Source organism: Gopherus flavomarginatus, chromosome 14 (assembly GCF_025201925.1).
Source record: "Gopherus flavomarginatus isolate rGopFla2 chromosome 14, rGopFla2.mat.asm, whole genome shotgun sequence".
NCBI lineage: Eukaryota > Metazoa > Chordata > Testudines > Testudinidae > Gopherus > Gopherus flavomarginatus.
In genome coordinates this window covers 575,508-602,759 of record NC_066630.1, presented here as the reverse complement: position 1 = coordinate 602,759, position 27,252 = coordinate 575,508, and the positions used below count along the sequence as shown (strand labels likewise).

Here is a 27,252-nt window from a genome sequence, read left to right as displayed (position 1 = left end):
CCAGCTCCAGTCTGGACCACCTCGATATTGGACATCAACTGCCTATTTTGGACTACAACCTGATGAATTGATTCTGGAAATAATTTTTGCAGCTCACTATCTCTACTATGAAACTGACAACTCTATTCATAGCTGTATGTATAATGATCTTTTAATCACAATACTTGTTTATTGGCTGTAAGTATGTATTAGGTTAAGATTTGAAATATTCATTGACTTGGTGGATATATGTCTGATCTCTTGAGATTTTCAGTAATCCTCATCCTATTTGACTTGTCTGCCTGGATGGGAACCCAAGGTTGGGTTCATTTAAGGGAGCTGTGGTTTTGGCTTCTGGGTAAACAGCAAGATATTGTAGAATCTGTTTGTCACTGGGTTGGTAAATCTAATTATTAGAATAACCACCTGTTTTGGGGATCATCTGCCTCATTCTCTGCAGTTTGCCCTGACTGAGCAATCTCAGTGTGAGGCCCCCAGTGACAATGGTCACAAATATTTTATCTTTGGCTAATTCATGGTCTTCCCACCTTTATGCCTTGGAGACGCCCCTTCAAACTTCTGTGTACCAAGATGGTTGATAATGGGTTTGAGAGGTATTGTGATAGGGTGGGGAAATAGTGGTGGGGTAAAGATGGGGAGTTTGGAAGCATGACGATTGGGAGGAAGAAGAGAGAGGTCTGTAAGGATCTGAAGAACAGGCCGATAGGGAGTTTGGAGAGGTTGAGGGGATGGAAGTAATGCTGAGGTGATAGGGTGATGATGGAGTAGTCAGGTCTAGTGAGTATGTGACTTAGTAGGAGCAAGGGGTGGTTTGGAGTATGGTGGATGGATGGGAGGTTTTGGTGTTAGGGGATTATGTCTATTAAAGAAAGCATAAGGGGTGATGGGTGAATGGATGGGGTAGGATGGGGGATAAGGGTGAGGGGATGGTGGATGCATGGGGGATGAGTGAGGGAGGTTTGGCAGGAAAGGGTGAGAAGAAGGGTATACAGTTTGGAGGTGATGGGGGAATGGAGACATGATGTGAGGGGTTGTCAGGAAGGGATGAGAGAGGCCTGCATGGTGGGGTGTGGGGATTTGGATTGGTGGATGATGAGGAACATGGGGATGGATGAGGCGGTGGCAGTGCATGAGGATGAGTTGAGAGTGTCAGTGGTGAGGGATATGTGGGTGGGGATGAGGCAGTGAGAGGTACATGGGTGGTGGCATTATGAAGGGGTGGAGGCTACATATGGTGGAATGAAAGGTTGGGGACATAAGGAATATATAGAGGGGCTATGAAGGGGTGGGGGGAGAGTATGTGGGTGGGGGGGTACATAGCCTGGGAGTCCACAGGTGGGGGTACATGGTTGGGGTGAGAAGGTGGGGAACATAAGGGGATGCATGGGGGCTATGCAGGGTGGGTGAGGCTACATGGGTGGTGTGGGGGGGCATGGTCAGGGGGTGCCCAGGTGGGGGTATGAAGGGTGGATACATGGCTGGGTAAGGATGGGGGTACCTGGGTGGGGTGAGAAAGTGGGGGATATAAGGGGATACATGGGGGCTGTGCAGGGTGGGGGTACACGGACGGGGAGTCCACAGGTGAGTGTACTGGTGGGGTACATGAGGGGGTGGGGGGTGCCCAGGTGGGGTATGAAGGGGGGAGGCTCCGGGTGGGGTCCCATGGGGATGCCCAGGTGGAGGTACATGTCTGGGCGAGGACCGGCCGGCCTGGGGGGCGGGGGGGTGTTGCTTGGCCCCGCTCGCCCCCGGCCGCCCCGCCGTGCACTAGCGGCGCGCTCCCGCGCCGCCATCTTCCCTCCGTCTGTCTGTCCAGCCGGCCCCTTTGTCCGTCCGCAGCCCCGCCAGTCCCAGCAGTGGAGCCGGTAAGACCGTCTGTTGGGGGGCGCTGGGCTGTCCTGGGGGGCGCGGTGCTGGGCCGGTTCGGTCTGTGTCCCCGGGGGGGGGTCGGTCCTGGGCCGGTTCGGTCTGTGTCCCCGGGGGGGGGGTCGGTCCTGGGCCGGTTCGGTCTGTGTCCCCGGGGGGGCGCGGTGCTGGGCCGGTTCGGTCTGTGTCCCCGGGGGGGGGTCGGTCCTGGGCCGGTTCGGTCTGTGTCCCCGGGGGGGGGGTCGGTCCTGGGCCGGTTCGATCTGTGTCCCCGGGGGGGGGGTCGGTGCTGGGCCGGTTCGGTCTGTGTCCCCGGGGGGGGGGGGTCGGTCCTGGGCCGGTTCGGTCTGTGTCCCCGGGGGGGGGGTCGGTCCTGGGCCGGTTCGGTCTGTGTCCCCGGGGGGGCGCGGTGCTGGGCCGGTTCGATCTGTGTCCCCGGTGGGGGGGGGGTCGGTGCTGGGCCGGTTCGGTCTGTGTCCCCGGGGGGGGATCGGTGCTGGGCCGGTTCGGTCTGTGTCCCTGGGCGGGGGGGGGGTCGGTGCTGGGCCGGTTCGGTCTGTGTCCCTGGGCGGGGGGGGGTCGGTGCTGGGCCGGTTCGGTCTGTGTCCCTGGGCGGGGTGTTGTGCGGCGCTGGTCCGGTTCGGTCTGTGTCTCGGGGGGGCGTGGTGTCGTTCGGTGCTGAGCCGGTTAGATCTGTGTCCTGGGGGGCGCGGGCGCGGGCGCGGGCGCAGGGTGCTGGTCCGGTTCGGTCTGTGTCTGGGGGGGGGGTGTTGTGCGGCGCTGGTCCGGTTCGGTCTGTGTCTGGGGGGGGGGGTGTCGTGCGGCGCTGGTCCGGTTCGGTCTGTGTCTGGGGGGGGGGTGTCGTGCGGCGCTGGTCCGGTTCGGTCTGTGTCTCGGGGGGGCGTGGTGTCGTTCGGTGCTGGTCCGGTTCGGTCTGTGTCTGGGGGGGGGGTGTCGTGCGGCGCTGGTCCGGTTCGGTCTGTGTCTCGGGGGGGCGTGGTGTCGTTCGGTGCTGGTCCGGTTCGGTCTGTGTCTGGGGGGGGGCGGTGTCGTGCGGCGCTGGTCCGGTTCGGTCTGTGTCTGGGGGGTGGGGTGTCGTGCGGCGCTGGTCCGGTTCGGTCTGTGTCTCGGGGGGGCGCGGGCGCAGGGTGCTGGTTCGGTTCGGTCTGTGTCTGGGGGGGGGTGTTGTGCGGCGCTGGTCCGGTTCGGTCTGTGTCTCGGGGGTGGGGTGTCGTTCGGTGCTGAGCTGGTTCGATCTGTGTCCTGGGGCGCGGGCGCAGGGTGCTGGTCCGGTTCGGTCTGTGTCTGGGGGGGGGGTGTCGTGCGGCGCTGGTCCGGTTCGGTCTGTGTCTGGGGGGGGGGTGTCGTGCGGCGCTGGTCCGGTTCGGTCTGTGTCTGGGGGGGGGGTGTCGTGCGGCGCTGGTCCGGTTCGGTCTGTGTCTGGGGGGGGGGTGTCGTGCGGCGCTGGTCCGGTTCGGTCTGTGTCTGGGGGGGGGGTGTCGTGCGGCGCTGGTCCGGTTCGGTCTGTGTCTGGGGGGGGGGGTGTCGTGCGGCGCTGGTCCGGTTCGGTCTGTGTCTCGGGGGTGGGGTGTCGTTCGGTGCTGAGCCGGTTAGATCTGTGTCCTGGGGGGCGCGGGCGCAGGGTGCTGGTTCGGTTCGGTCTGTGTCTGGGGGGGGGTGTTGTGCGGCGCTGGTCCGGTTCGGTCTGTGTCTGGGGGGGGGGGTGTCGTGCGGGCGCTGGTCCGGTTCGGTCTGTGTCTGGGGGGGGGCGGTGTCGTGCGGCGCTGGTCCGGTTCGGTCTGTGTCTGGGGGGGGGGCGGTGTCGTGCGGCGCTGGTCCGGTTCGGTCTGTGTCTGGGGGGGGGCGGTGTCGTGCGGCGCTGGTCCGGTTCGGTCTGTGTCTCGGGGGGGCGTGGTGTCGTTCGGTGCTGGTCCGGTTCGGTCTGTGTCTCGGGGGGGCGCGGGCGCAGGGTGCTGGTTCGGTTCGGTCTGTGTCTGGGGGGGGGTGTTGTGCGGCGCTGGTCCGGTTCGGTCTGTGTCTCGGGGGTGGGGTGTCGTTCGGTGCTGAGCTGGTTCGATCTGTGTCCTGGGGCGCGGGCGCAGGGTGCTGGTTCGGTTCGGTCTGTGTCGGGGGGGGGGGTGTTGTGCGGTGCTGGTCTGGTTCGTTCTGTGTCCTGGGAAGGGGTGCGCAGTGTTGGTCCGGTTTGGTCTGTGTCCCGGCAGGGGGGTGGTGCTGGCCGGTTCGGTCTTTGTCCCTGGGGGCGGGGGGGGGGGCACAGCTGGTCCGGTTCGATCTGTGTCCTGGTTGGGGGGAGGGGCAGCAGTGCTGGTCCGGTTCGATCTGTGTCCGGGGGGGGGGGGGCGCCAGTGCTTGTCTGGTTCAGTCTGTGTCCCGGGGGGTGCACTGTGCTGGTCTGGTTCGGTCTGTGTCCCAGGAGGGCGGGGGGCACACGGTTCTGGGCTGGTTCCATCTGTGTCCCATGGCTGGCGGTGCTGGTCTGGTTTGGTCTGTGTCCCAAGGCACACGGTGCTGGGCCAGTTCGGTCTGTGTTGCTTGGAGAGGGGTAAGGGCCGCACGATGCTGGATTGGTTCTGTGCATGTTGCTGTGGATGTCTTAGGGGTGCAGGATGCTGGCCAGGTTCAGTCTGTGTCGCTGGGGGGATGATGCTGGGCCTGTTCCTGTCTGTGTCGCTGGGGGTGCATGGCAGGCTCCCCATACGTCTTTGTTCCTGGAGGCCCATGGCAGGTGGCGCTTGGCCGGCTCTGTCTGTGTCACTGGGGAGCACTGGGCTGGCTGTGTGATGCTGGTGGGGGGTGCATGGCACTGGGCTGGTTCCGTTTGCGTTGCTGGGGGAGGTGGTGGTGATGGACCAGTTCTGTCCATGTTGCTGGGGGTGGGCGCAGGACGCTGGGCCGGTTCTGTCAGTGTTGCTGGGGTTGGGGTGTGCACGGCCCTGGGAGGTTCTGTCTGTGTCCCTGGAGGGTGATGGGCTGGTTCCCTGTATGTTGCTGGGGCGGGGAGGGATTGCTGCTTGTCCCAGCAAGCAGGGTCAGGTGTGCCGGGCCTTGCTGGGCTGGTGAGTTCGCCTGCAGTCGGTCACTTAGCCAGTGCCCAGCTTTCAGCATTTTCAGGATGAGCCCTGCGTGCACAGCAGGGTTACCCTTACTCTGGGGTTAGCTTGGAAGACTGGGGCAGAGCCCAGCCACCTGAGTGAGTTTGGCTGGGGACTTTGAGGGATTCAGTGGGTTTGTGTGATGGTTCTTCTTCTCCTTAGGTGAGCCCTCTGCCGAGGGAAGGACCCTCTGCTCCTGGGCCAGGGAAACATGTCCCGTCGGAAACAGACCACTCCTAATAAAGTTCATTGTGAGTATTGTGCCTCATGCTATGGTGGCAGTCTTGCCTGGTCACATTTCCCGGGAGTTGGGGGATGGCATGTGCAGATTGGGGTCAGGGGGGACAGATTGGGGGATGTAGAGCTGCGATGGTCAGACTGGTGCAGTTGTGCTGTGTGAGAGTGCGGAGCTAGGGCACTGGCCGTGCTCTGGCATGCGTGGTAAGGCTAGGGATGGACACGCAGCACACTTGAGTAGATGCATTTGTGCAGGGGATGCCAGCTGCACTTAGTCATCTCATTTCACAGATGAAAGTGTCCTAGGAAATGCAGTGTTTGGCTTTTGGGCAGCAAAGGAAATTTTGGGCTGTGTGCTCTGAGAACATGGCTGGGTGCGAGGATCTCCTGGGTCTGGTCCTTGCTCTGCCACAGACTCACTGGGTGACCGTGGACAAGTCACCCGGGCCAGGTCTGCACTGCTGACCTATATCAGTATAACTAGGTTGCTCAGAGGTGTGAAAAATCCACACACCCCTAGGTTGTGGGAGAGCTTCTCCCGTGTCGACATAGCTACCATCTCTCGGGGAGGTGGATTAATGACACCAAGGGGAGGAGCTGTCCTGTAAGTGTAGGAGAATCTTCACTAAAGTGCTACAATGGCACCACTGCGGTATGTGAAGGCAAGGCTTTAGTCACTCTGTGCCTCAGTTTCCCTCCCTGCAGTAGTGATGATAAGATGGGTAGTTTAACTGGCTCGTGGCCAGATAGATACTGCCTAGATTACACTCTCTGTTAGCTGAGAGCTCACCCTGTGTTTCTCGAGCAATGTCAGCACCCAGCGTTTGGTTCTTGTTGCAGTCACTGTGTGCGTCAGCACTGACTGTAGGCAGACACGTAGTGCGCCGTCACTGGAGCTAGGAGACAGGCAAACAAAGTTTCAGTGACAAAGGGGGCACTGCATAGCTCCAGCTTGTTTCTGCATGACTGCATCAGAGTGCGGGGAGTGGAGATGTGCTGTCATCCACCCAGAAGGATAGTTGGGTTTACATGCAGCCCGGGGGTCTCGACTGAGCTCATCGACACATGTATCTCCTTTGAGAAGTGTGAAGCGAGGGATGAGAGACTGGAGTCCTTGCTAAGAATGGAGTGACTGGTAGGAGTGCAAGCCTGAGAGCAGAATGCTGCAGCTAGAACAGGCCTACCAAACACCCCTCTTGGCTGATGCTACCACCTTGCGTGCATTTGTGTGTTTCTCTCTGCTGTCCTTACATACGGATGAGGCGGTAGAAATCTACACATGCTGCACTCTGCACAGCCAGTGGGTGTGCTTGGGGAGATTATAACAGGGACCCTGAGACTGGGATTTGGAAAACACCAAGAGAGGCATGGGAGTGGGAGGAGGCTTCCATGGTGGCATTGCCGGAGGTGCTAGGGTGACTTTTGGCAACTGCCCTGCAATTTGTACTGTCTGATTCCTATTCCTCTGTATTTGGCTTGGGACTGGACACAGTATAGCTGTTTCTTGCTGCCTGGTGCATTAACTCTTTGGCCTTGTTTTCACAAGAGACGTTTGGGGCACTAACCACTGTGTGGTCTCTCCTAGCATGCCTGTAACACACCTCGCGTCCACACACACAGTGCACAGGCATTACAGCTATCATTTGGGTTAGATTTGCTTTGAGCACATGTCAAGGGAGATCAGTGGATGAGAAAACAGTGACATAACAGCTCTCACAGTACAAATAGCCTTCCCCATCCTGTCCTACAATGCCTAGTTGGCCTGTCTGGTCTGTTTTGCTGCACCCCACTGCACAGGGGTGAAGTTATTCAGAAGCTAGTAATTTGTATTTATAGCACTGCACACACTGGAGTTCAGTTGTGCACTATTTTCACAGTGAACAAGATCTTCTATTTCTGCAATATCTGATTCTGTCACCATGTCTCAGAGGAGACCATCATATGAACATGCTGCCAGCTGGTATGAAGCTAATATACAGGCTCTGGTATCCGTCTAGGGAGAGGCGCTCTGGGACCAATTGAACTTCTTCACACACAACACGTTAATGTATGACCAGGTATCTGAGCAGCTGTTTGATGTGGGCATCACCAGGAGAAGCAAGTGTTGCCACAAGAAGAAAAAGGGACTGAAACGCCTATGCAACATGACCCAGGACAATAACAGTCTCTCCAGCTCAGGATGGAAAACTGGCCCCTTTTATAATGAGCAGTACCGAACTGTCGGGACTCACCCATCCACCCAGCCTGCGGAGAGCCCAGGAGTGCCATGCAGAGCACTTGTGATGGACAAGGAGCATCAGCTCCAAGAACTGGGTGAACTGTCGGTATGAGGAGTCAGAATGGGAGACAACAGGCGTATTACTGGGTTCTCTTCCTGGGGACGGAGATAGTTTGGGAGGAGGAGGAATTGGGCCACAGGTATGCAGCTTTTTATTGTACTATCTTCCACTTGGGTCTGATTTTGCAGGTTGGGGGCTGGAGAAGAGTTTTCTGTAATGTTGTGAATGCCGCCATTTATGATTGTAAATGGCCAGATACAGGCTCACAAGAGGGAAGAAGTGTTCACCTCTTCCCCACTCCACTAGTCCCTATTGTCTCCTCACTCGGCCACACTGGGACATTTGGCAGTTGCAAGTCCCTCTCTTTCCTGCCCAGTTCAATCCACCATTATTCCCTAAGTGTGGCACCCCCTCATTGAAAGACCAAGGTTAGCTGCATGGTCTGTTCTTCCCAGTTAGCGCAGAACTACTCAGTTGCGTGGCTGCACTCAAATGGGTAGAATAGCAGGGGGAAAACTTCAGAAGAGCACAGAAACCACAATAAAAGTGAGAATGTTGTTGTTTCAAGTACAGTAATTCCTCAGGTAACGTCCTCCCGCTTAATGTTGTTTCGAAGTTGCATCGCTTCTCCATTAGGGAGCATACTTGTTTGAAGTTGTGCAGTGCTCCCTTATAACGTCATTTGGCTGACTTTACAAGAGAGCATTGCACAAGTTCCTCGTCTCCGCCTCCTCCCCCTCCCTTCCTCCCTCCCTCTCAGCACTTCCCTCCGTGTTTGGCAGTGCTTAGGACTTTCTGGGAGGGAGGGAGCAAGTGGGGAAGCTGCCCCCCCTCCCCCCCTCGGCAGGCAGGACCACCCGGAACACAGAGTCTTTAGGGGCTGCAGGGCCCTGGGCTAAGAGGGCCCCGGGGCCCTGGCCTGCAGCTGTAAAGCCCCTTTCGGACTGCGGCCCTGCAAGCACGGGCCAGAGGACTTAGGAGGAGCTGGGGCAGCCGCGCAGCCAGTGGCCGTGGCAGAAGCAATGCTTCTCTCCGGCCGCTGGCTGCATTTTTCAGGAACATAACTACAACGTTAAGTGAGGAGTTACTGTAGGCAAACATCAAGTACTATAGTCGTTGTATTTACATTTCATTGTATTGCTGCCCCTCCTGCAGGGCTATGGCAACTGATTAATACATGTTTCTTTTATAATTCTGTTCTGCCATTTAATGCCTGTAAAACAATCCTACCTTGCAAAGTTATGCAAAAATAATACAGGCCATGATATTAGGGCACTGTAAGTACACAGCCTGTTCCCTGCTGATTTAAGAGATGCAGTGCAATTCTTTTAATCCAGTGGCGATACTGGGGTAGTTCAGTTTAGCCTTTATTTTCTCCCAATCTTCAGGATTTATATCTGAAAACCTTTCCCAGCCGTCATCCAACCCTGCAGTCAAGTGTTGTGGCAGACATAGCTGCCCTGAAGCTCACCCTCCCTCCATTCAGACAAGTCACCCTTCTCATCCACGCCGACAGTTCTGCAACAGAGCTCAGGCTTTTCCTCCTGCTCATATGTTGCTTTTCTTTTTATGTCCAGGACTCTTTGCAAAATAGTGTTTTTGACGTTCTGCAATAAGTAATCTTTGCTAGCTGAATTCCAGGGACCACTGGCCTCATTCCCTTCGTCTCATTGCATGTTAATCCTTCCTCCCCACCCACCCATATTCTTATAGCAGAATTCACACACCACTTGTATCTTTTAACATCTCTGGGTGGAGGAAGGAAGTGCCTCATTTTCAGTTCCAAACTGAACATAAATTGTCACTTGTACCAAACCCTTCGATACCAGGAGAGCTAGATGGGCTATTGCTGTGGTTATTAACTTCCCTTTCTCTTCTTTCATTTCAGTGCCCTTACAGCCATATGGACATGCCCGAACAGGGAGGGGCAGGTGCATTAGCTCCCCAGTGAGCAAGGTTCAGGTCCTGGAAAAGGAAGTGTGGAGAAGACCTGTGTGAACAGGGACTTTAGTCCCTCCTTGAACTTGTACGAGTATTTAGAGGCTCCTCTCAGAACTCGTGTCGGCTGAGCCAGACAGGGGACTTATGTAAGGCTTTTGCCAGAGTGCGAGAGATGTGAATGGAGGAGGCAGGGTCCCAGAGGAACAGAGCTCAGGAAAAACTCCCTGCCAAGTTGACACCATCTGGTCGTAGCAGCCATGCCTTCCCCTCCTGCCCAGCACTACGGAGGCCCTGTACCACCACAGCCATTCTCAGGCATCCCCCTCTTTTACAAGACTGTGGAAAGGAGAACTGGAGCCCAAAAGAGAGAGACTATCAGGACATCCGCATGCTCTCTCTCTAACTCTGGTGACTTGTTTTGGTATTGCAGCAACCTGCAGCCTTGTTTGTATTTAATAAAGTTGTGGAAAAGCATCTGTGAGTTCAGTACCAAGCATACTGTCCTTTATCCCCACAAGCCACTCCTCGTGCTCCTTTGTCAAAGGGCGTGCAACACCACCAACGCAGGAGCTATATGAATGCATACAAACAACGAGAGGAAAATCCCACCACCCTGGACTGGTGTGTCTGGCCTATCTGTACCCCAACAGTGCACTTCTCCATCAGTCCCCTGAGAGGCTAGGTCAGTGTAATAGGGTAGGAGCTTAATGAGCGTAACATTGAATTCCCTCCCCCCAGTTCCCCACAGGTGCTCCTGGACTGTGTGATGTGGGTGGATGCTGAGCGCCTCAGTGTAGCAGCCTGTCTATCCAGCTGGGAGTGGTGCTTCTGTCTTCCTCCACTGCTCCTGGAAGTAACCACCTTGGTTTCACATGTGATCTGCAGAAAGGCAGCTGTTAGCACAACATCACTCGTGGAGACTGAGGTTGATATTATTGATAGGAAGAGCTCCCCTCTGCACACTCTTGCAAAGCCCTGTGCTTAGGAGAATCCTCATGTCACTCACTTGGCCCAGTCACACTATATGTGTGTTCAGGAACCCAGGGCAAGGCCCACATCCCATGGACTAGGCTGGGAAGGACATGTCCCACCAATAGTGCCAGATTATAAGAATAGGAACCCTAATTATTTGACTCCTTTAGTGATCTCTGGTACATTCTCCACCTTGCTGTCATAGCCTTGCTGCCCCCCACAGACATACAAGTATAGCATGGTTCCCTGCTCACTAGTAATAATCCAGGAAAGCAATTTACCACAGGAGAGTGAGGATTTTATGCTCACAATCTGTTGGAACCAGCTCCCCACAAGTGCTGAAATTCTGCATTCTTTGCTGCTTGCCTCAGGTCTCTCCACTCTGAGGTTGCAATGAGGACCCAAAGGGCAGAAGCAGCACTGCACCCAATGGAAATCATTCTCCAGCACTATTTGGAATCATCCACTGGGTGAGGAGTGTGTGACTGGGAACTGCTGCTTTCAGACACAGGTCCCACCACGATATCCTTCGCTACCTTGCCTCACACACCTAGTAACTGCTTTCCAAAAGCTCCAGGAGAAACGGTCCTTGCTGAGCATGCAGCCTTGGCTCCATTTCTGACAAAAGAATTAGGAAATTGTGCTGGCAACCAGAGGCTTTTGGGAATTTACCAGGGGATTATGGGAATTTGACCTCCTTTCCCATAATTCCCCTGGAATTGCTGAAGGCTTTTTGAACTCTCACAATTCACGGCTTCATCAAGCATGCCAGGGACTGTGGGATAGGTAGTGAGAAGGCAGGGCAAGCATGGACGTAGGACAAAACTGTAAGTGAAACAGCTGCCTGATATGGACATGCTGTGTCATTGATACCTGTGCTGGTGGCTGTCCCAATGAAGTTTTTTAACTATGGAGGCACCAGCCATAGCTTCAGATTTAAAGCAAGTTTTGCACTTAAATCAGGGATTTAATTTCTTTGTTATGTACAGTGCATCTTCTCCAAAATTACAGCATTTACAGGTCTGTCAAATCTTAGGTGTATTTAACTTGCACGATTTCAGCTTTACGCAGTTGGCAAAAGCAAGGAAAAAAACCAAAAACAAGAGAAAAATAACAGTTTAAATACTGTTTCTGTAGTGCGGGTGATTCCGCCTGCCGTTACACTCAGTGTAATTTTGACTATACACGATTTTCGCTTTATGCGCTGACTGCGGAACGTAATCCCAGCGTAAGATGAGACAGACCTGTACTCTGATTTGTTACTGAATTTCCTGAGAATTTACAAATAAAGCCAACAATTAGTTTGGGTTAAAATAGATTTAAAAATTAGTCCCTTGAAAAATGTAACACCTCATGTCAGGTTTTTGTTCATCCCAAACAATCTCAGCTCAAAATCTGCACAAGATTGGCAGAGAGGTGGAGCATGGTCTGGTGCAATGAGTAGTTTTTGTGTGGGATGACTGTTCTCTGTACAGAGAGGCTGAGGAATCGAAGAACTGCCCTATCTCAGGATGGCTGCCATCTCCTGATATCGGTAGGACTGAGGCCAGGACGTGCCCTCCATTAAGATACACTTCTCAAAATGGCCAGTATCTCCCATTGTGCTCACTGAGGCTGTCCTTAGCCTACCGCTGCCTAGCATTTTTGCCTCCTGATAGTATGGGGAGTCGCCATTTTCCTGGAGGGCAGCTTGGCTTCGCTTCCATTGGGAACAAAGGATGGCAGTGATCATATTTGCTAAGGGCAGCCAGTGTCCTCAATCCTGTTGAGAACTGGCCATTTTGAAAAAGGGAGCTGTGTATGAGTTTCTCAGCAAGATAATTTTTCAGGTATGAAGAATAACACACAGAATGACAGTATTTGTTTTCAAAAGCTACCTGTTACATCAAATCTACTCAGCTGAGAGGCTAGGAATGAGAACTGATGAGGACAGGAAAACACAGGCATTTGGGCTGGGGGCATGTGCAGGCGAATGTGATGAACTGCAGGGAAGGTGCATTTGGCATGTGTGGATAGGAGAACATAGCAGACAGGATGGTGGGGACACTAGGGTGCACTCCAGCTGCTTTGTGCTGCTCTGACAAAGCAAAGAAGCTGTAAATGCAGCTTAAGCGGCCGCTATGCCCCAGCTGCTTTACATGGCTCCATCGTGGAGTAAAGCAGCCTGATAGGTTAATTAGAAAAACAGCAACAACTTCCAATCATTAGAAATATCCCATGGTGGCATTTTTCTTGGGTTTGGAACTTTTTAATAATTTAACAAAGAAATTCACAGACAAAAGCTAGATTAAAATGGAGTTAAGGTCTCATGTTACGGTGCATGACAGTAATTTAGGGTGAAATACATATACAGGGATGTTGTAATTACCCTAAAATCAGGCATTATAAACCCAGGAAATTCAGACTTTGGGTTGAATTTAAGAGACAGCTACAAGTGTTAAGTTCTGGAAATGCACAGGTAAGGCACCCAAATAACCTTAACTCTGCCCCCTAGTGACACCATGAAGGAGGTCAGACAAGAGAAAACGTCATGTGTCTTTAACAATCAGTTTAATCCACTGGTTCTCAACCAGGGTTATTTGTACCCCTGGGAGTACATCAGCTCATCTAGATATTTGCCTAGTTTTACAAAAGGTGACATAAAAAGCTCTAGTGAAATTAGTACAAACTAAACTTTCGTACAGACAATGACTTGTTTATACTGCTCTGTGTACTATACACTGAAATGTAAGTACAATATTTATATTCCAATCCATTTATTTTATCATTATATGGTAGAAATGAGAAAGTCAGCAGTTTTTCAGTAACAGTGGCTGTGACACTTTTGTATTTTTATGTCTGATTTTGTAATCAAGTAGTTTTTAAGTGGGTGAAACTTGGGGGAACGCAAGTGTCATAAACAGATAGCTAAGGGTTAATGTCTCTTTCACCTGAAGCACCTGACCAGAGGACCAATCAGGAAACTGGATTTTTTCAACTTTGGGTGGAGGGAATTTTGTGTCTCGGGGCTTGTCTACATCACAAAGTTGCAGTGCTGGTGAGGGGGTTACAGCGCTGCAACTTAGGAGGTGTACACATCTGCAGGGCATCACCAGCGCTGCAACTCCCTGTTTGCAGCGCTGGCCATACTCCCGTTTTGTCTCGGGTGTAGAGGATCCAGCGCTGGTGATCCAGCGCTGGTAATCAAGTGTAGACACTTACCAGCGCTTTTCTTGACCTCCGTGGAATAAGCAGGTATCCCAGCATACCTGAGGAAGCCTCTGGTAATCAAGCACGTCTCCTTCCCCGGTTTGCTCTCGCGTTCCCCGAACCCCCGTGCAAGCAGGTCTCCTTCCCTGCGGTTTGCAGGGTGGTTCGGGGAACGCGAGAGCAAACCGCGGCGAAGCTGGTCTCCTTCCCCGGTTTGCTCTCGCGTTCCCCGAACCCCCGTGCAAGCAGGTCTCCTTCCCTGCGGTTTGCAGGGTGGTTTGGGGAACCCGAGAGCAAACCGCAGCGAAGCTGGTCTCCTTCCCCGGTTTGCTCTCGCGTTCCCCGAACACCCGAGCAAGCAGGTCTCCTTCCCTGCGGTTTGCAGGGTGGTTCGGGGAACGCGAGAGCAAACCGCGGCGAAGCTGGTCTCCTTCCCCGGTTTGCTCTCGCGTTCCCCGAGCCCCCGTGCAAGCAGGTCTCCTTCCCTGCAGTTTGCAGGGTGGTTCGGGGAACGCGAGAGCAAACCGCGGCGAAGCTGGTCTCCTTCCCCGGTTTGCTCTCGCGTTCCCCGAACACCCGAGCAAGCAGGTCTCCTTCCCTGCGGTTTGCAGGGTGGTTCGGGGAACGCGAGAGCAAACCGCGGCGAAGCTGGTCTCCTTCCCCGGTTTGCTCTCGCGTTCCCCGAACCCCTCTTGAAGCCGCCCAACAGCGCTGCAGTGTGGCCACATCGAACACCACTTGCAGCGCTGGTTGCTGTAAGTGTGGCCACTCTGCAGTGCTGGCCCTATACAGCTATACTAATACAGCTGTAACAACCAGCGCTGCAAAATTGTAGATGTAGACATACCCTGAGGTTTTTTGTTGTCTGTCTGCCTGCTGTCTCTGAGCTTTGGAGAAGTAGTTTTACTTTCTAATCTTCTGTTTCTAAGTGTAAGGACAAAGAGATCAGATAGTAAGTTATATGGTTTCTTTTCTTTGGTATTTGCATGAATATAAGTGCTGGAGTGCTTTGATTTGTATTCTTTTTGAATAAGGCTGTTTATTCAATATTCTTTTAAGCAATTGACCCTGTATTTTGTCACCTTAATACAGAGAGACCATTTGTATGTATTTTTTCTTTCTTTTTATATAAAGCTTTCTTTTTAAAACCTGTTGGAGTTTTCTTTACTGGGAAATTTCAGGGAAATTGAGTCTGTACTCACCAGGGAATTGGTGGGAGGAAGAAATCAGGGGGAGATCTGTGTGTGTTGGATTTGCTAGCCTGATTTTGCATTTCCTCTGGGTGAAGAGGAAAGTGCTTTTGTTTCCAGGACTGGGAACGGAGAGGGGGAGTCACTTTGTTTGGATTCACAGAGCTGGTGTCTGTGTATCTCTCCAGGAGCACCTGGAGGGGGGTAGGGAAAAAGGATTATTTCCCTTTGTTGTGAGACTCAAGGGATTTGGGTCTTGGGGTCCCCAGGGAAGGTTTTTCAGGGGGACCAGAGTGCCCCAAAACACTCTAATTTTTTTGGGTGGTGGCAGCAAGTACCAGGTCCAAGCTGGTAACTAAGCTTGGAGGTTTTTCATGCTAACCCCCATATTTTGGACGCTAAGGTCCAAATCTGGGACTAAGGTTATGATATGGTGTGCAGCGGTTACGGGATAGACAAAATCCAGAAGCCAGTAGGAATATTATATTTTTCTTTTCTCTTGTAAGGACTTTTTAGCAGAGAGAAACAGTTTGGTTTTAAAAGGGAACCAAAGAGAATTTTTTTTTTCTGCTCTCTCTGGCAGTTTGTGGCTTGCATGTTAAGCAAGAAGCCATTACCAGACTGTTAAGGGTCTTTTGTCATGCAATAGCTCTCCCATTGAGAGTCATTACCAGCACTATATACATGCAAATAAAGTGGTTTTTCAGGTTTACTTAACATTGAAGATTAGCTAAAGGCACTGTTGCTAGGCAGACTTCAGGAGGCAACAGAGAACCTGCAGTTCAGAAGATAAACACCGGAGGGCACCCCAACACAAGAAAACAGGAACCATGACTTCTAAGGCAAAAATTGAGGCCGAAGAGCAATTCAAAGAAGCTGAACACAGGCGACAACTGGAGCTGAAAGAAAAGGAAGAAAGCATCAAACTGGCAGCCTACCAAAGAGAACAGGCAGCCAAAGAGGCAGCACACAAAAGAAAACTAGAAGAAGAAGAGGTGGCCCACCGAAGGAAACAAGCAGAAGAAGAGTTGGCCCACAGAAGGAAGCAAGAAGAAGAAGAGGCGGCCCACCGCCGAGACATGGAAAAACACCAAAAAGAAATGGAAAAACAACAAAAAGAGAATGAAGAGAAGGAAAAACAGAGAAAACATGAACTGGACTTGGCAAAAGCTGGGCTGCATGTGCCAGCCAACCCTAACAACCCGGCGCCAATTATTGCTCCACAGCACAGGAAATTTCCCACCTACAAGGCAGGGGATGACACCGAGGCCTTCTTGGAAAATTTTGAAAGAGCCTGTCTTGGGTACAGCATCCCGAAGACCAGTACATGGTAGAATTGAGGTCACAGCTCAGTGGACCTTTAGCAGAGGTGGCAGCTGAAATGCCTAAGCAGCAAATGAATGACTATAAACTTTTTCAAACCAAGGCCAGATACAGAATGGGGATAACCCCAGATCATGCCCGTCGGCGCTTCAGAACCCAAAAGTGGAAACCAGATGTGTCATTTCCCAAACACGCCTACTACGTTGCAAAAAATTATGAGGCCTGGATATCAGGACACAATGTTAAAACCTTGGAAGAACTGCACCTCCTCATACAAATGGAGCAGTTCTTGGATGGTGTTCCTGAAGATATCACACGGTACATACAAGATGGAAAACCCAAAGATCTCGCTGAGGCGGGGGAGATTGGAGCCAAATGGATGGAAGTGGCAGAAAGCAAGAAAGCTACTGTCAAGGGGAACGATTACCCCAGGGGGCACACCGACCATAAACCCTACAACCGAGGACAGCCAAAGACCCCACATACCACCCAAGTAAAGCCACAGACACCCTACCCTTCCACCTCACCAGTCTCCAGTAACTCACCTCGGCCCACTGACCCATCAGATGGAAGATGCTTTAAGTGTAATGAACTGGGACATATCAAGGCCAACTGTCCAAAGAACACCATGCGAGTGCAATTCATTACACCACCATCACACCAAAGATCCCCAGGCCCGGATGCCTCTCAAATACCCTTGGAGCGAAGGGAAAATTTGAGAGTGGGCGGAAAGAAGGTTACTGCGTGGAGAGACACGGGGGCACAAGTGTCAGCTATCCACCAATCCTTCATAGACCCCAAATTCATCAACCCAAAGGCCAAAGTTACAATTTACCCCTTCATGTCACAAGCTGTAGACTTGCCTACAGCTCAACTGCCTGTCCAGTACAAAGGCTGGTCAGGAATGTGGACTTTTGCAGTCTATGACAATTATCCTATCCCCATGCTACTGAGGGAAGACTTGGCCAACCAGGTGAGGCGGGCCAAGCGAGTGGGAATGGTTACACGTAGCCAAACCAGGCAAGCTTCCAGACCCATTCCTGTTCCTGAACCGTCCACAGACGCCCCGTCTAGGTTACCAGAGACCCAGACAGAGGTAGTGGACCCGGATTCCATGCCAACCACTGAAACAGCCACAACACCTCCAGTCCCAGGCCCGGAACTGGAACAGCAACCAGCACCAGCAAGTGCAACCACATCTTCAAACTCAAAGCCAGTGGGCGCCAGCAAGCCACAACTGGCAGAAGCAACAGACAGCCATACCCAAAAGGCTCAGCCAGAGCCTGAAATAACCTCAGGTGCACCAGCGGAGAGCGGTTCACCAGCAACGGAAACAACCCCATCACCTACATCGCTTCCAGAGGGACCAAGCCCAAGTCCACAGTCTGAGGAAGAACTGGTGACCCCAGCCTCAAGGGAACAGTTCCAGACTGAGCAGGAAGCAGATGACAGCCTTCAGAAAGCGTGGGCGGCGGCACGGAGCACCCCACCGCCTCTCAGCTCTTCTAATCGATCCCGGTTTGTTATAGACCAAGGACTTTTATACAAGGAAATTCTTTCTGGTGGACACCGGGAAGAATGGCAGCCGCAAAAAACAGTTGGTGGTTCCAACTAAGTACCGGGGGAAGCTCTTAAGCTTAGCCCATGATCATCCCAGTGGCCATGCTGGGGTGAACAGAACCAAGGACCGCTTGGGGAAGTCCTTCCACTGGGAGGGGATGGGCAAGGACGTTGCCAAGTATGTCCGGTCTTGTGAGGTATGCCAAAGAGTGGGAAAGCCTCAAGACCAGGTCAAGGCCCCTCTCCAGCCACTCCCCATAATTGAGGTCCCATTTCAGCGAGTAGCTGTGGATATTCTGGGTCCTTTCCCAAAAAAGACACCCAGAGGAAAGCAGTACGTACTGACTTTAGTGGACTTTGCTACCCGATGGCCGGAAGCAGTAGCTCTAGGCAACACCAGGGCTAACACTGTGTGCCTGGCCCTAACAGACATCTTTGCCAGGGTAGGTTGGCCCTCCGACATCCTTACAGATTCAGGGTCTAATTTCCTGGCAGGGACCATGGAAAAACTCTGGGAAACTCATGGGGTGAATCACTTGGTTGCCACCCGGTACCACCATCAAACCAATGGCCTGGTGGAAAGGTTCAATGGAACTTTGGGGGCCATGATACGAGAATTCTCCAATAATTGGGACCTAGTGTTGCAGCAGTTGCTGTTTGCCTACAGGGCTGTACCACATCCCAGTTTAGGGTTTTCACCATTTGAACTTGTGTATGGTCACGAGGTTAAGGGGCCATTACAGTTGGTGAAGCAGCAATGGGAGGGGTTTACGCCTTCTCCAGGAACTAACATTCTGGACTTTGTAAGCAACCTACAAAGCACCCTCCGACACTCTTTAGCCCTTGCTAGAGAGAACCTAAAGGATGCTCAAGAAGAGCAAAAGGCCTGGTATGACAGACATGCCAGAGAACGTTCCTTCAAGGTAGGAGACCAGGTTATGGTCTTGAAGGCGCAACAGGCCCATAAGATGGAAGCATCATGGGAAAGGCCATTCATGGTTATGATAGCAAGACAAATTAGACTCCTGAAAGGGGTAGCGTTGTCTGGAAAGGTTGAGAGCCACTGATTTAATCTAATGTGTCATCTCAAGCATTAGAAGGCACTTATGAGAATGGTCTGATTATTGCATAGGGTCACTGCAGGGCAAAGTTAAAGTTGTGTTGGGACCCTACCTGTGCATTACCAGACCTTACCATGGTTGGTGTTCTTTTATATGTAACCCTAATTCTGAACGTCTGAGTTTATAGTGCCTGATTTGGGGCTAATTACAACATTATTGGGACATCTTTTACCCTAAATTACTGATATTCAATCTCAACCTTAACTCCAGTTTTGCATGCTTTTTGTCAGATAATCAGGGTGGACAAAAATCAATCCTTCATTTAAAAAAAATAGTTTTGTTAATTTTGCATTTAAATAGAGCTTTTCTTTTAAAAAATAAACCTATTGTTATCATAATTCTATCTATTGAGGACTAAACTTACAATGACCTACTCAAATAGTTTAGATTAAATCAAAAGCAGTCAAGCAGTATCTGTTTGCTGCCGAAATGTTAAGGAAAGTTCTTACTGAACTGGTAGGAGTCGTTGGCTAAGCGTGGGGAACCAGAGTCTAATGCTAGCTAGCTTTTGACAGCAGCAGCCTCGTCTACAGGTGCAGAGAGAATATTTTCTTCATTTCAGTTTATTCAGCTAGTTCAGTTCAGTGACTTCAAAGGTGAGCACCAGCTAGGAGTTGAACTGGCAAGAAAGTTTGTTCTCCTCATCCAGTCAATGAATAAAAATGAGATGTGAATGAGTGAGAGCTACTGGTCCTGAAATCTTGAAGGCCAGATGCCCAGATCCTCAAGGTGTTTAGGCGCCTAGCTACCATTAGTGTTGTGGCAGGGAGGCCCCATGGGTGGGATTCACAATGGGACAGAGAGGTTGCAACACTCAGTGTCACGCTGCACAGGACCAACACTGTGATCTGTAGAGCTGAGTTAGGGGCCGGGGCCTCTATACAACCCATGGGGCGAGAGGCCTAAGAACGGGAGCCCCAGAAGCCAGCGCACCAGGCAGGGGGCTGCCTAAGGGAGTCAAAGGGAGATGCGCAAAGGTGTGTGGTAAGCCCCCCAATCCCTCTTTGGAGAAAGGTGCCTAAGCCCAGGCTGCAGCTAGCAGCGTAGGTGCTGAAGGGGTTTCTTGTGGGAATGAGGTAGGCACCTCGTGGTGTCACACAAAATGGAGACTGGTGGAGGAGAAATACTGAAAGAGTGATCGGAGCAGGGGGAGCGGCCCAGGATCTGTTAGCTCTCATTCCCATGCTCTTGCTGGAGTACCAAGTCAGCTCCATATCAGAATAACCCATAGCTCAGCGGTGAGAGCACTCTCTGGAGAGGTGGCAGAGCCCTGTGGTGGCAGAGCCCTTTCTCTTCCTCTGGCTCGTGGAACACCCTCGGGCTTGGTGTGAGACAGGCACCCAGACGCCTAGCGGGAGACAGCAGTGCACATGCCCCAAGGCAGAAGCTTTGGTGTCAAGTGAGTTTAGGCACCTACAGAGTTGATGGGAGTTTTGTGGATCACAGTGGGGCCGAAGCTGGCATTTGGGCAGCTCCCCCTGAGGCTTAGGCATGTAGGTGCTTTTGTGGCCCTGGGCCCCGGTCAGGTCACTGCACTGACTGCCGCTAATACGGCCTTTCAGAGACCCAGTGGAGATGCCAAACAGGGTTTGAGAAATTCATTTTTCCCAGTGTATCTAGCACACTTCAGGTAGTTCTGTTAGGCTAATGAGAAATAATGGTCTTAGCTTCCAAGGCCAGAGGGGACCCCGGTGCTCAAGTAGTCTTTCCGCCAGCGTAACACAGGCCACAGCACTTCCCCAAAATAATCCCCCTGCACCTACGGTGTCTTTAGAACAATGTCACAATGCTGAGTCTGTGCATTTTTAACTGGATTCCAATTTCCATCCAAATGCAGCTTGACAGCTCACCAGGAAAACAGATCATCCAAGAAATGTAGCATTTGTCATTTGCTAACAAAACGTAAAACACGTAACCATTAAGAATCTGACTAAGCTGTGTAATTGCTTAAATGCGTGTAAATATAGCACATCCTGCTGCTTAGCACAGAGCTGCCAGATCTAGTGGGACAGCTACATTTAACTGCAAATCAACATGTTTTAATGGTTACCAACACTGAGAACCTTTAAAAAAAATGAGTTACAAATACAAACAAGATTAAAAACCAATTCTTGACATTAGTCCACTCTGCAGGCGGTGTGGCATATGGTGAAAGCATACTCTGTCGGTCCCATCTGGCTGTGGCGTGAGCATATCTGGGGTTCGAAGAGGGTTTCTTCTGGCTGTGTGTGCCAGGCAGGGGATGTAGGGAGAGGATGGGCAGGGCGCAGTGTGTTTCTGGTGGGGAGGGGTGGCTGCAGTCAGGAGTTTGTCACTACCAGCTTCTAACAATTAGCTCCATGCTAAGCAGGCACAAGGGTGTTGGTGCCATGCGGCAGGACAGTGCAGAGCTTTCAACAGATTCTTGCTTGAGGCTGATAAGAGCGGGACTCGTGTGTCTGAGCAGCTTGGTGCCTGAATGAGCTCCTGGAAGAACATGCTGAAGAGTGCTATGGAAACGCAGCCATCTGACTGTTCTGTCTTTGTGGCTGTCAGGGGAGCAAGTCTTCGCAGGGCTGGAGGAGCAAGCCCGCCAGGCCATGATGAAAAGTGACTTTACTGGAGCCTTTGGAGACCAGCGGCCAACAATTCACCAGCTGCAGGATCAGGACTCCAGCAGCAGTGAGTTCAGCACCTTCGGGTAATGGATGGAGGAGACTGACTGTGTGGATGGCTGGAGGGTGCAGGGTGTGTGTGTACTCCTTGATGAGTCCCGTAGCTACTAACTCTTAGGGTTGGCCTTAAGCTGCTGCATAGGGCTTCGAATGATTGGTTTGTGTGTTCCAGGTGACAGTGAGGGTGAGGAAGAGGAGACCACGCAGGATGAAGTCTCTTCTCACACTTCTGAGGAGGATGGCACCATGGTGAAAGTGAAAAAGGAATTAGAAAATGCAGAGCAGCCTGTAGCTGGAAACCAGCGGATTGGAGAAAATGAGGCAAGCAATTCATTCTCTTGCAGTATGTTCTGGTACCTCCCCAGAATGGAGGTGCTTGGGCACCTACTCAGGTCTGGCTCAGTTTTCTTTATGGGGAGTGGTGCTATGTATCTTGCCTTCTCCAAACAAGGGGTCAAGGCATGTAGGATACTGGTTCTGGGGAACTCTCTGACTGCCAGGAGCAGCTGCTCTGGGGTAGGGGACAGAAGGGGTGGCAGAGGGAATCTGAGCTATATCTGCTCAAGGGAGCCACTCCCAGAACATGGCACTGGACAGAGTCCTCAGCTGCTCCTGTCCCCACTCTGCTGTCTCTCTGATCCACTTCCATCCGCCCTTGCTGTTGATTACCACCCAGGCCCATGCAGTGTAGTTATAGCCGTGTGGGTTCCAGAATATTAGAGAGACAGGGTGGGTGAGGATATTACCTCGCTCACCTTGTCAGCCAGTCCCAAGTGTCTTCCATGTCCAATTTTTCTGCCTTGTACCACCTGTCTGCCTGGCACAGGTCAGAGAACATGCCCTATCTCACTCCTCGCTGATCTAGGTCCTTGGCAGTGGAGGAACTGTTCCAATGCCACTGCCATGCAAACAGGAGGAAAGAGCCTACCCTATGCAGTGCCCACAAGAAACCTGTGGACTCCATGGTGTTTCTGACTCTTCTGCCTTGTGGGCTATAGAAGCTCTGCATGGGGTCAGCTTTTTCCTCCTGTTTGCACAGAGCAGCCGGGAATAGTCCCGCACTGCCAAGGACCCAGGTCAGAACGGAGCGAGGTCGGGCGTATTGTCCGAGCTGTGCAGGCAGTGGGGTGATGTGAGGCAGAAGGGTTTATGGAGTGTCCTGCTGCACTGCATGTGAGAGTGGGGTGGGCTGCGAGAAGGAAATCTCTTTTCCTGACTCTTACTGAACTGACTTCTCCTTGTTCTTAGGTGACTGAGGAGTTGAGTACAGCGCCCATGCTGGGACTGTTGCAGTGCCCACTCTGCCAGCTGGAATGTGGGAGCAGAGAGCAGCTCATTGCTCACGTGTACCAGGTAGGAGATTTCTTTCCCAGGAGACATCTTCCTTATGAACTTAGATAACCAGGGCTCAGCCCTCTCTCGAGGTGAAAGGAACTGAAGAGATAGAAGGACCTGGAGGAGCCCTTTGCTGGCCCCACGTTCAGACTCGACACTGGAGGAGGGGCTGCAGAGTTACCCTGATTCTGATTTTGTCAGTAGCAAAGACACATTTCCAGCTGGAAAGTAATTGAAGGTGACTGTAGAGGCTGCAAACCAGAATGGTGAGTGAAGAAGCAGCCAAGCGCTCTGGAACGTGGCCTCTCTGCCACGCCCCGTCTCACAACTCCAAGGGCTGACCTCTGCTAATTTTGGCCCCGGGTGGGAATCTCCAGCTGTTTTCAAATGAGGCACAGAAACAGCTTTGCAGTGTGCATTGGGGCAAGACCCATCCTGCTGGCCTAGCCAGTCCTGTCATGGGTCCCACCCATCGAAACAACTGCTCTTTCACAGAGAGAGCTGCAGCTCTGCACCAGGCCAGCCCTTGCTGGGGCCTCCCAGAGCCCTTCTCTCCACACCTGCCCCCCACCAGGTTAGTGTTTGTACAACTAGTAATGAAACCCTTTCCCACCCCAAACCAGCAGCCATCAAGGGTAGCCCCGTGGGTATGACCGAAAAAAGTCACCCCTTCTGTAGGCCGTTCATTCTAACCCAGCCTCAGTTCTCACTTGCTGTTTACAGGGAGGCTGGTTTTGCAGGCACCTTCCCTAAGTGCGCGTGATTGCGCTTTACACAGAGGAAGCGCTCTCTGAGCTGCAGCAGTGAATAGTGAAGTGGACTTGGTCCAGGCCCTTCCGTTCGAAGAGCCGGAGCCCTAACTGCCTCCTTGTGCACCGCCATGAAGCTGTAAACAAGCTTCACCTCCCATAACCAACATGCCTACCACTGCAGTTCATTTTCAAGGGCTTGGGCTTTGCCCGGGAACCTACAGACAAAGGTTCTGGTGGTAGCAACAGGGGCAAGCCAAGTACCAAGTCCTGGGGAGGAGCTGAAAGATTCTCCATGCTCACCGAGCGTTTAACAGTCAGAGCAGGCTTTCTGGGCAGGTTGGTTACTGAAAACCTAGGGCTTGTTTTGCAGCACACTGCGGCTGTGGTCAGCGCCAAGAGCTACATGTGTCCGGTGTGTGGCAGAGCCCTCAGCTCCCCAGGGTCTCTGGGGCGACACCTCCTGATCCACTCAGAGGACCAACTGTCAAACTGTGCAGTGTGTGGGGCACGCTTCACCAGCCATGCCACATTCAACAGGTGAGACTTTCCTCCCGCTTCGGTTGGGGCGGCATGCAGACACGTCAGGCCCCGAGAGTCACAGGGCTGCTTCAGGTGAAGGCACTGGATTGGTCACCTCGGCCTTTGGAGACTGGAGTAAAATGTTAACTACTGCAACCCTGCACTTGTGGGAGAGCTGGAACTGTCGCCAAGGGAGCCTGCTCCCAGCTGAACCTCGCCACAGGAGATCCAGAGTCTGTGCTCAGGGCTAGGACTCCCTGACCATGCTGTCTGGAACTGGCTCCCTAGGTCCTAGCCAAGCCATGCAGAGCCCACTGGGATTTCCAGCTACAGGAAAGCAGTGGTGTTTCCTTTGCTCTAGAAATTCCAGTGTCTGGTGGAGCACTAGAGCCAAGCTCAGTCCCATGCTGTTCCCCTGCCCTTTGTCCTTCCTGGAGGAATCGTCGGGGCACCGAGTCTCCGGGCAGGGCAGGTGGCTCTGAGGCTCTGGGGGATGAGCTGTTCAGTAGCAGAATTACAACTGAAGCATGAAATCCAAAGGTGCCAGGGCTGGAGCATCTGAGCGGCTAACTGGGTAATTCCTGAGTCCAGTCTCCCCAGCCTTAATTCATTGCTGACATTGCCCCCACACCCTTTATGTGGGTGCTTCTGGCAAATGTGTCCAGGTATGTTAACATCCCCAAAGCCCTTGATGCGCATCACCATGGTGGGCTGTTAGTGGCTGGGCCATTGCCTCTGCCCTGTGCTGGGGGCTCCTTGCAGGGCACACTGTGTCAGCAGGAGATCCTTGATTCTGTTCTTTCTGCTTTCCAGTGAGAAACTGCCAGAAGTGCTTAGTGCAGATTCCTTGCCCACCCTGCACAGCGAGGGCCCTTCTGGTGCTGAGGAGAAGGACGTTGCCTTTAACACCCCTGTGTATCCTGCGGGCATCCTCCTAGTGTGCAACAACTGTGCTGCCTATCGCAAGCTGCTGGAGGCACAGGCTCCTGGCGTGCGCAAGTGGGCGCTTCGCCGGCAGAACGAGCCACTAGAAGTGCGGCTCCAGCGCCTGGAGCGGGAGCGCACGGCCAAGAAGAGCCGGCGGGACAACGAGACGCCGGAGGAGCGAGAGGTGAGGCGCATGCGGGACCGAGAGGCGAAACGCCTGCAGCGCATGCAGGAGACAGATGAGCAGCGGGCGAGGCGGCTGCAGAGGGACCGGGAGGCCATGAGACTGAAACGTGCCAATGAGACCCCGGAGAAGCGGCAGGCTCGGCTTATCCGGGAGCGCGAGGCCAAGAGGCTGAAGCGGCGCCTAGAGAAAATGGACATGATGCTTCGGGCCCAGTTTGGCCAGGACCCCTCTGCCATGGCTGCTTTGGCAGCCGAGATGGACTACTTCCAGCTGCCAGTGAGCAGCGTGGAGCTGGAAAGCCGACTGCTGGGCAAGATGGCCTTGGAGGAGCAGAACAACAGCGCGCTGCATTGAGCTGCAGCCCAACCACTGCCAGGGCTCCACGGGCCACTGGGCGCCAGCGCCTGGCCTCTGCCGCTCCCCAGCGGGAGGGAGGCTCACACTGCCTGACCCTTCCCGCCGCACTTCTCCCACAACAGGCCGAGCTGGGCTGCTCCTGCACATGGGAATGGAGCTGGGAGGCGTCTGCTCAGGCAGCGCTGGTGAGAGTGGGCTGTCGGGATACAGTCTGCTCCAGTGGCCGAGCCACAGCCGATGAACAGAGGGAAAATAAATTAATTTTATGTGTAATGAGTCACCTTCCATGCCTCTTGCTTCCTCCCGGGTTTGGACCCTGGTAGTGTAGCTGGCTGCTGTGGTTCCTTTCTGCAGGTGGAAAGCCTTTCCCAAAGGGAGGGCAGCCTGGGCCTCCATTCCCATCCCAAAATCCATCTGGCTAGTGTGGGGGGGTCTCTAATAGCATGAGTAGTGGGATAGAGGACTTTGGCCACAGCACAGGGCAAGTCGTTCACCCGTGGGGTCTGTAAAAAGGACGGGATACCACCAACATTCTGGGATGGGGGCTGTAGCCGCACTAACCCCGGTAGTGTTGTGACTGCCCTTTGGTTCCAGGAGCACTCATGACATGCTAGGAGAAAAGTCCATTCTGGCTCCTAGGAACTCATTTTAAGCAGACAGCCTCCCAGACAGGGTGGGGAAAGGGAACAACCCTGGGAAACCTGCTCCTCTGTAAGCGCATGGCAAGAGTGGAGGGAGGCCTTGCTTGTGGACCGGGGAGGGGCTTGGGGGAGGAGTTCAGAGGCTGTACCTTGCGTAGGGGTGGCCTCGGAGAAGCTGGCAGACATGGAGCACTGTGGAAACTTCAGGGTAATAGAGGGGGCTCCTGTTGCACTGACGGGGTATCACCTCCGAGGTGACGCTCTGCTCCAGTGGACCAGGCTACGACCTAAACGTGAGACTTGGCTTCAAACCCTGGTTCTGACAATGATATGCTGGAATCACGGGCAGGTCACCTCACCTTTGCACCACAATTTCCCCCTCTGTAAAATGGGCCCGATTAAGGTCTATAAAGTGTGGTATGTGCAGACTAAGGCCAGTCAGCAGCAGGGGTAGGAACTGAGCTGAGGCCTTCCTGCTTCCTAACCCTGGGCATCATCCATGAGAGCATGTGACTTTAGGGGAGCAATACCGCCACCTCTTTGTGTTATTTTCTGTTAGCATTTTTCTTTGTCACAAGCAGCTCACTTCTCCCAGTAGCCTCCCAGCACCATTAATGTGGCTTAATTTGTCATCTTGTGCAAAATAAAGTGTTATGCAGATTAGACAGGCACATTGTACAAATGATTCCTTCTGAACCAACTTTAGTAGAAAGCATGCTAAATGTGTAGATACCACAAAGGACAGAGGATTGCTTTGTGCCCTTTTGGAGATTAGGAACATGGGCAGGAAATAACCAAATGAGATTTTTCATAGAAAAATGCAGCTCATACATTTGGGGGAAATAATCTGAAACAGGTACACCCGGAGAGGAAGGAAATGAAGAGCACTGATGCTGAGTGGGCAGAGATACGGCTAAACACTATTGTACAGCAACTACAAAGGTTAAAGTCATTTTGGGCTGCACAGGGCAATGTACCACATTAGAGCAGAGGAGCAAATGGGAACCCTCGTGTATCTGTTTTAGTGTTACTGTGCCTAGTTCTGGCAGGAAAGGGTTCCCGAGCCTCTGTTTGCCACAAGCTGGGAAT

The 27,252-nt window shown here is 52.8% G+C and overlaps 2 protein-coding genes across 6 annotated transcripts in view; one reads left to right on the top strand and one right to left on the bottom strand.

Moving 5' to 3' along the window:
* Nucleotides 1–27,252, bottom strand: part of IST1 (IST1 factor associated with ESCRT-III) — a 578,781-nt gene that overhangs the window by 26,326 nt on the left and 525,203 nt on the right. The gene's annotated exons all lie outside the window — the stretch shown is intronic.
* Nucleotides 1,783–25,795, top strand: ZNF821 (zinc finger protein 821). 5 transcript variants are annotated; one of them, XM_050922922.1, is made up of 8 exons: nt 5,143–5,230; nt 7,094–7,634; nt 9,384–10,057; nt 21,327–21,452; nt 21,618–21,766; nt 22,694–22,798; nt 23,903–24,069; nt 24,865–25,795. In XM_050922922.1, the coding sequence occupies exons 3-8, from the start codon at nt 10,015–10,017 to the stop codon at nt 25,517–25,519; spliced, it is 1,245 nt and encodes a 414-aa protein (XP_050778879.1). In that variant the 5' UTR covers nt 5,143–5,230; nt 7,094–7,634; nt 9,384–10,014; the 3' UTR covers nt 25,520–25,795. The 5 variants fall into 5 exon arrangements, with proteins under 5 accessions (XP_050778883.1, XP_050778879.1, XP_050778882.1 ...); XM_050922924.1 differs by having other exon boundaries at nt 5,154–5,230; nt 7,274–7,634; XM_050922923.1 differs by having other exon boundaries at nt 5,164–5,230; nt 7,214–7,634.

Excerpts from the sequence above, each read along its gene's own strand:
- ZNF821 (XM_050922922.1), top strand. The coding sequence starts at position 10,015 with ATGCATACAAACAACGAGAGGAAAATCCCACCACCCTGGACTG. Across the intron at positions 21,453-21,617 it reads GGATCAGGACTCCAGCAGCA|GTGACAGTGAGGGTGAGGAA; the intron begins GTGAGTTCAGCA and ends TGTGTGTTCCAG. Across the intron at positions 22,799-23,902 it reads TCATTGCTCACGTGTACCAG|CACACTGCGGCTGTGGTCAG; the intron begins GTAGGAGATTTC and ends CTTGTTTTGCAG.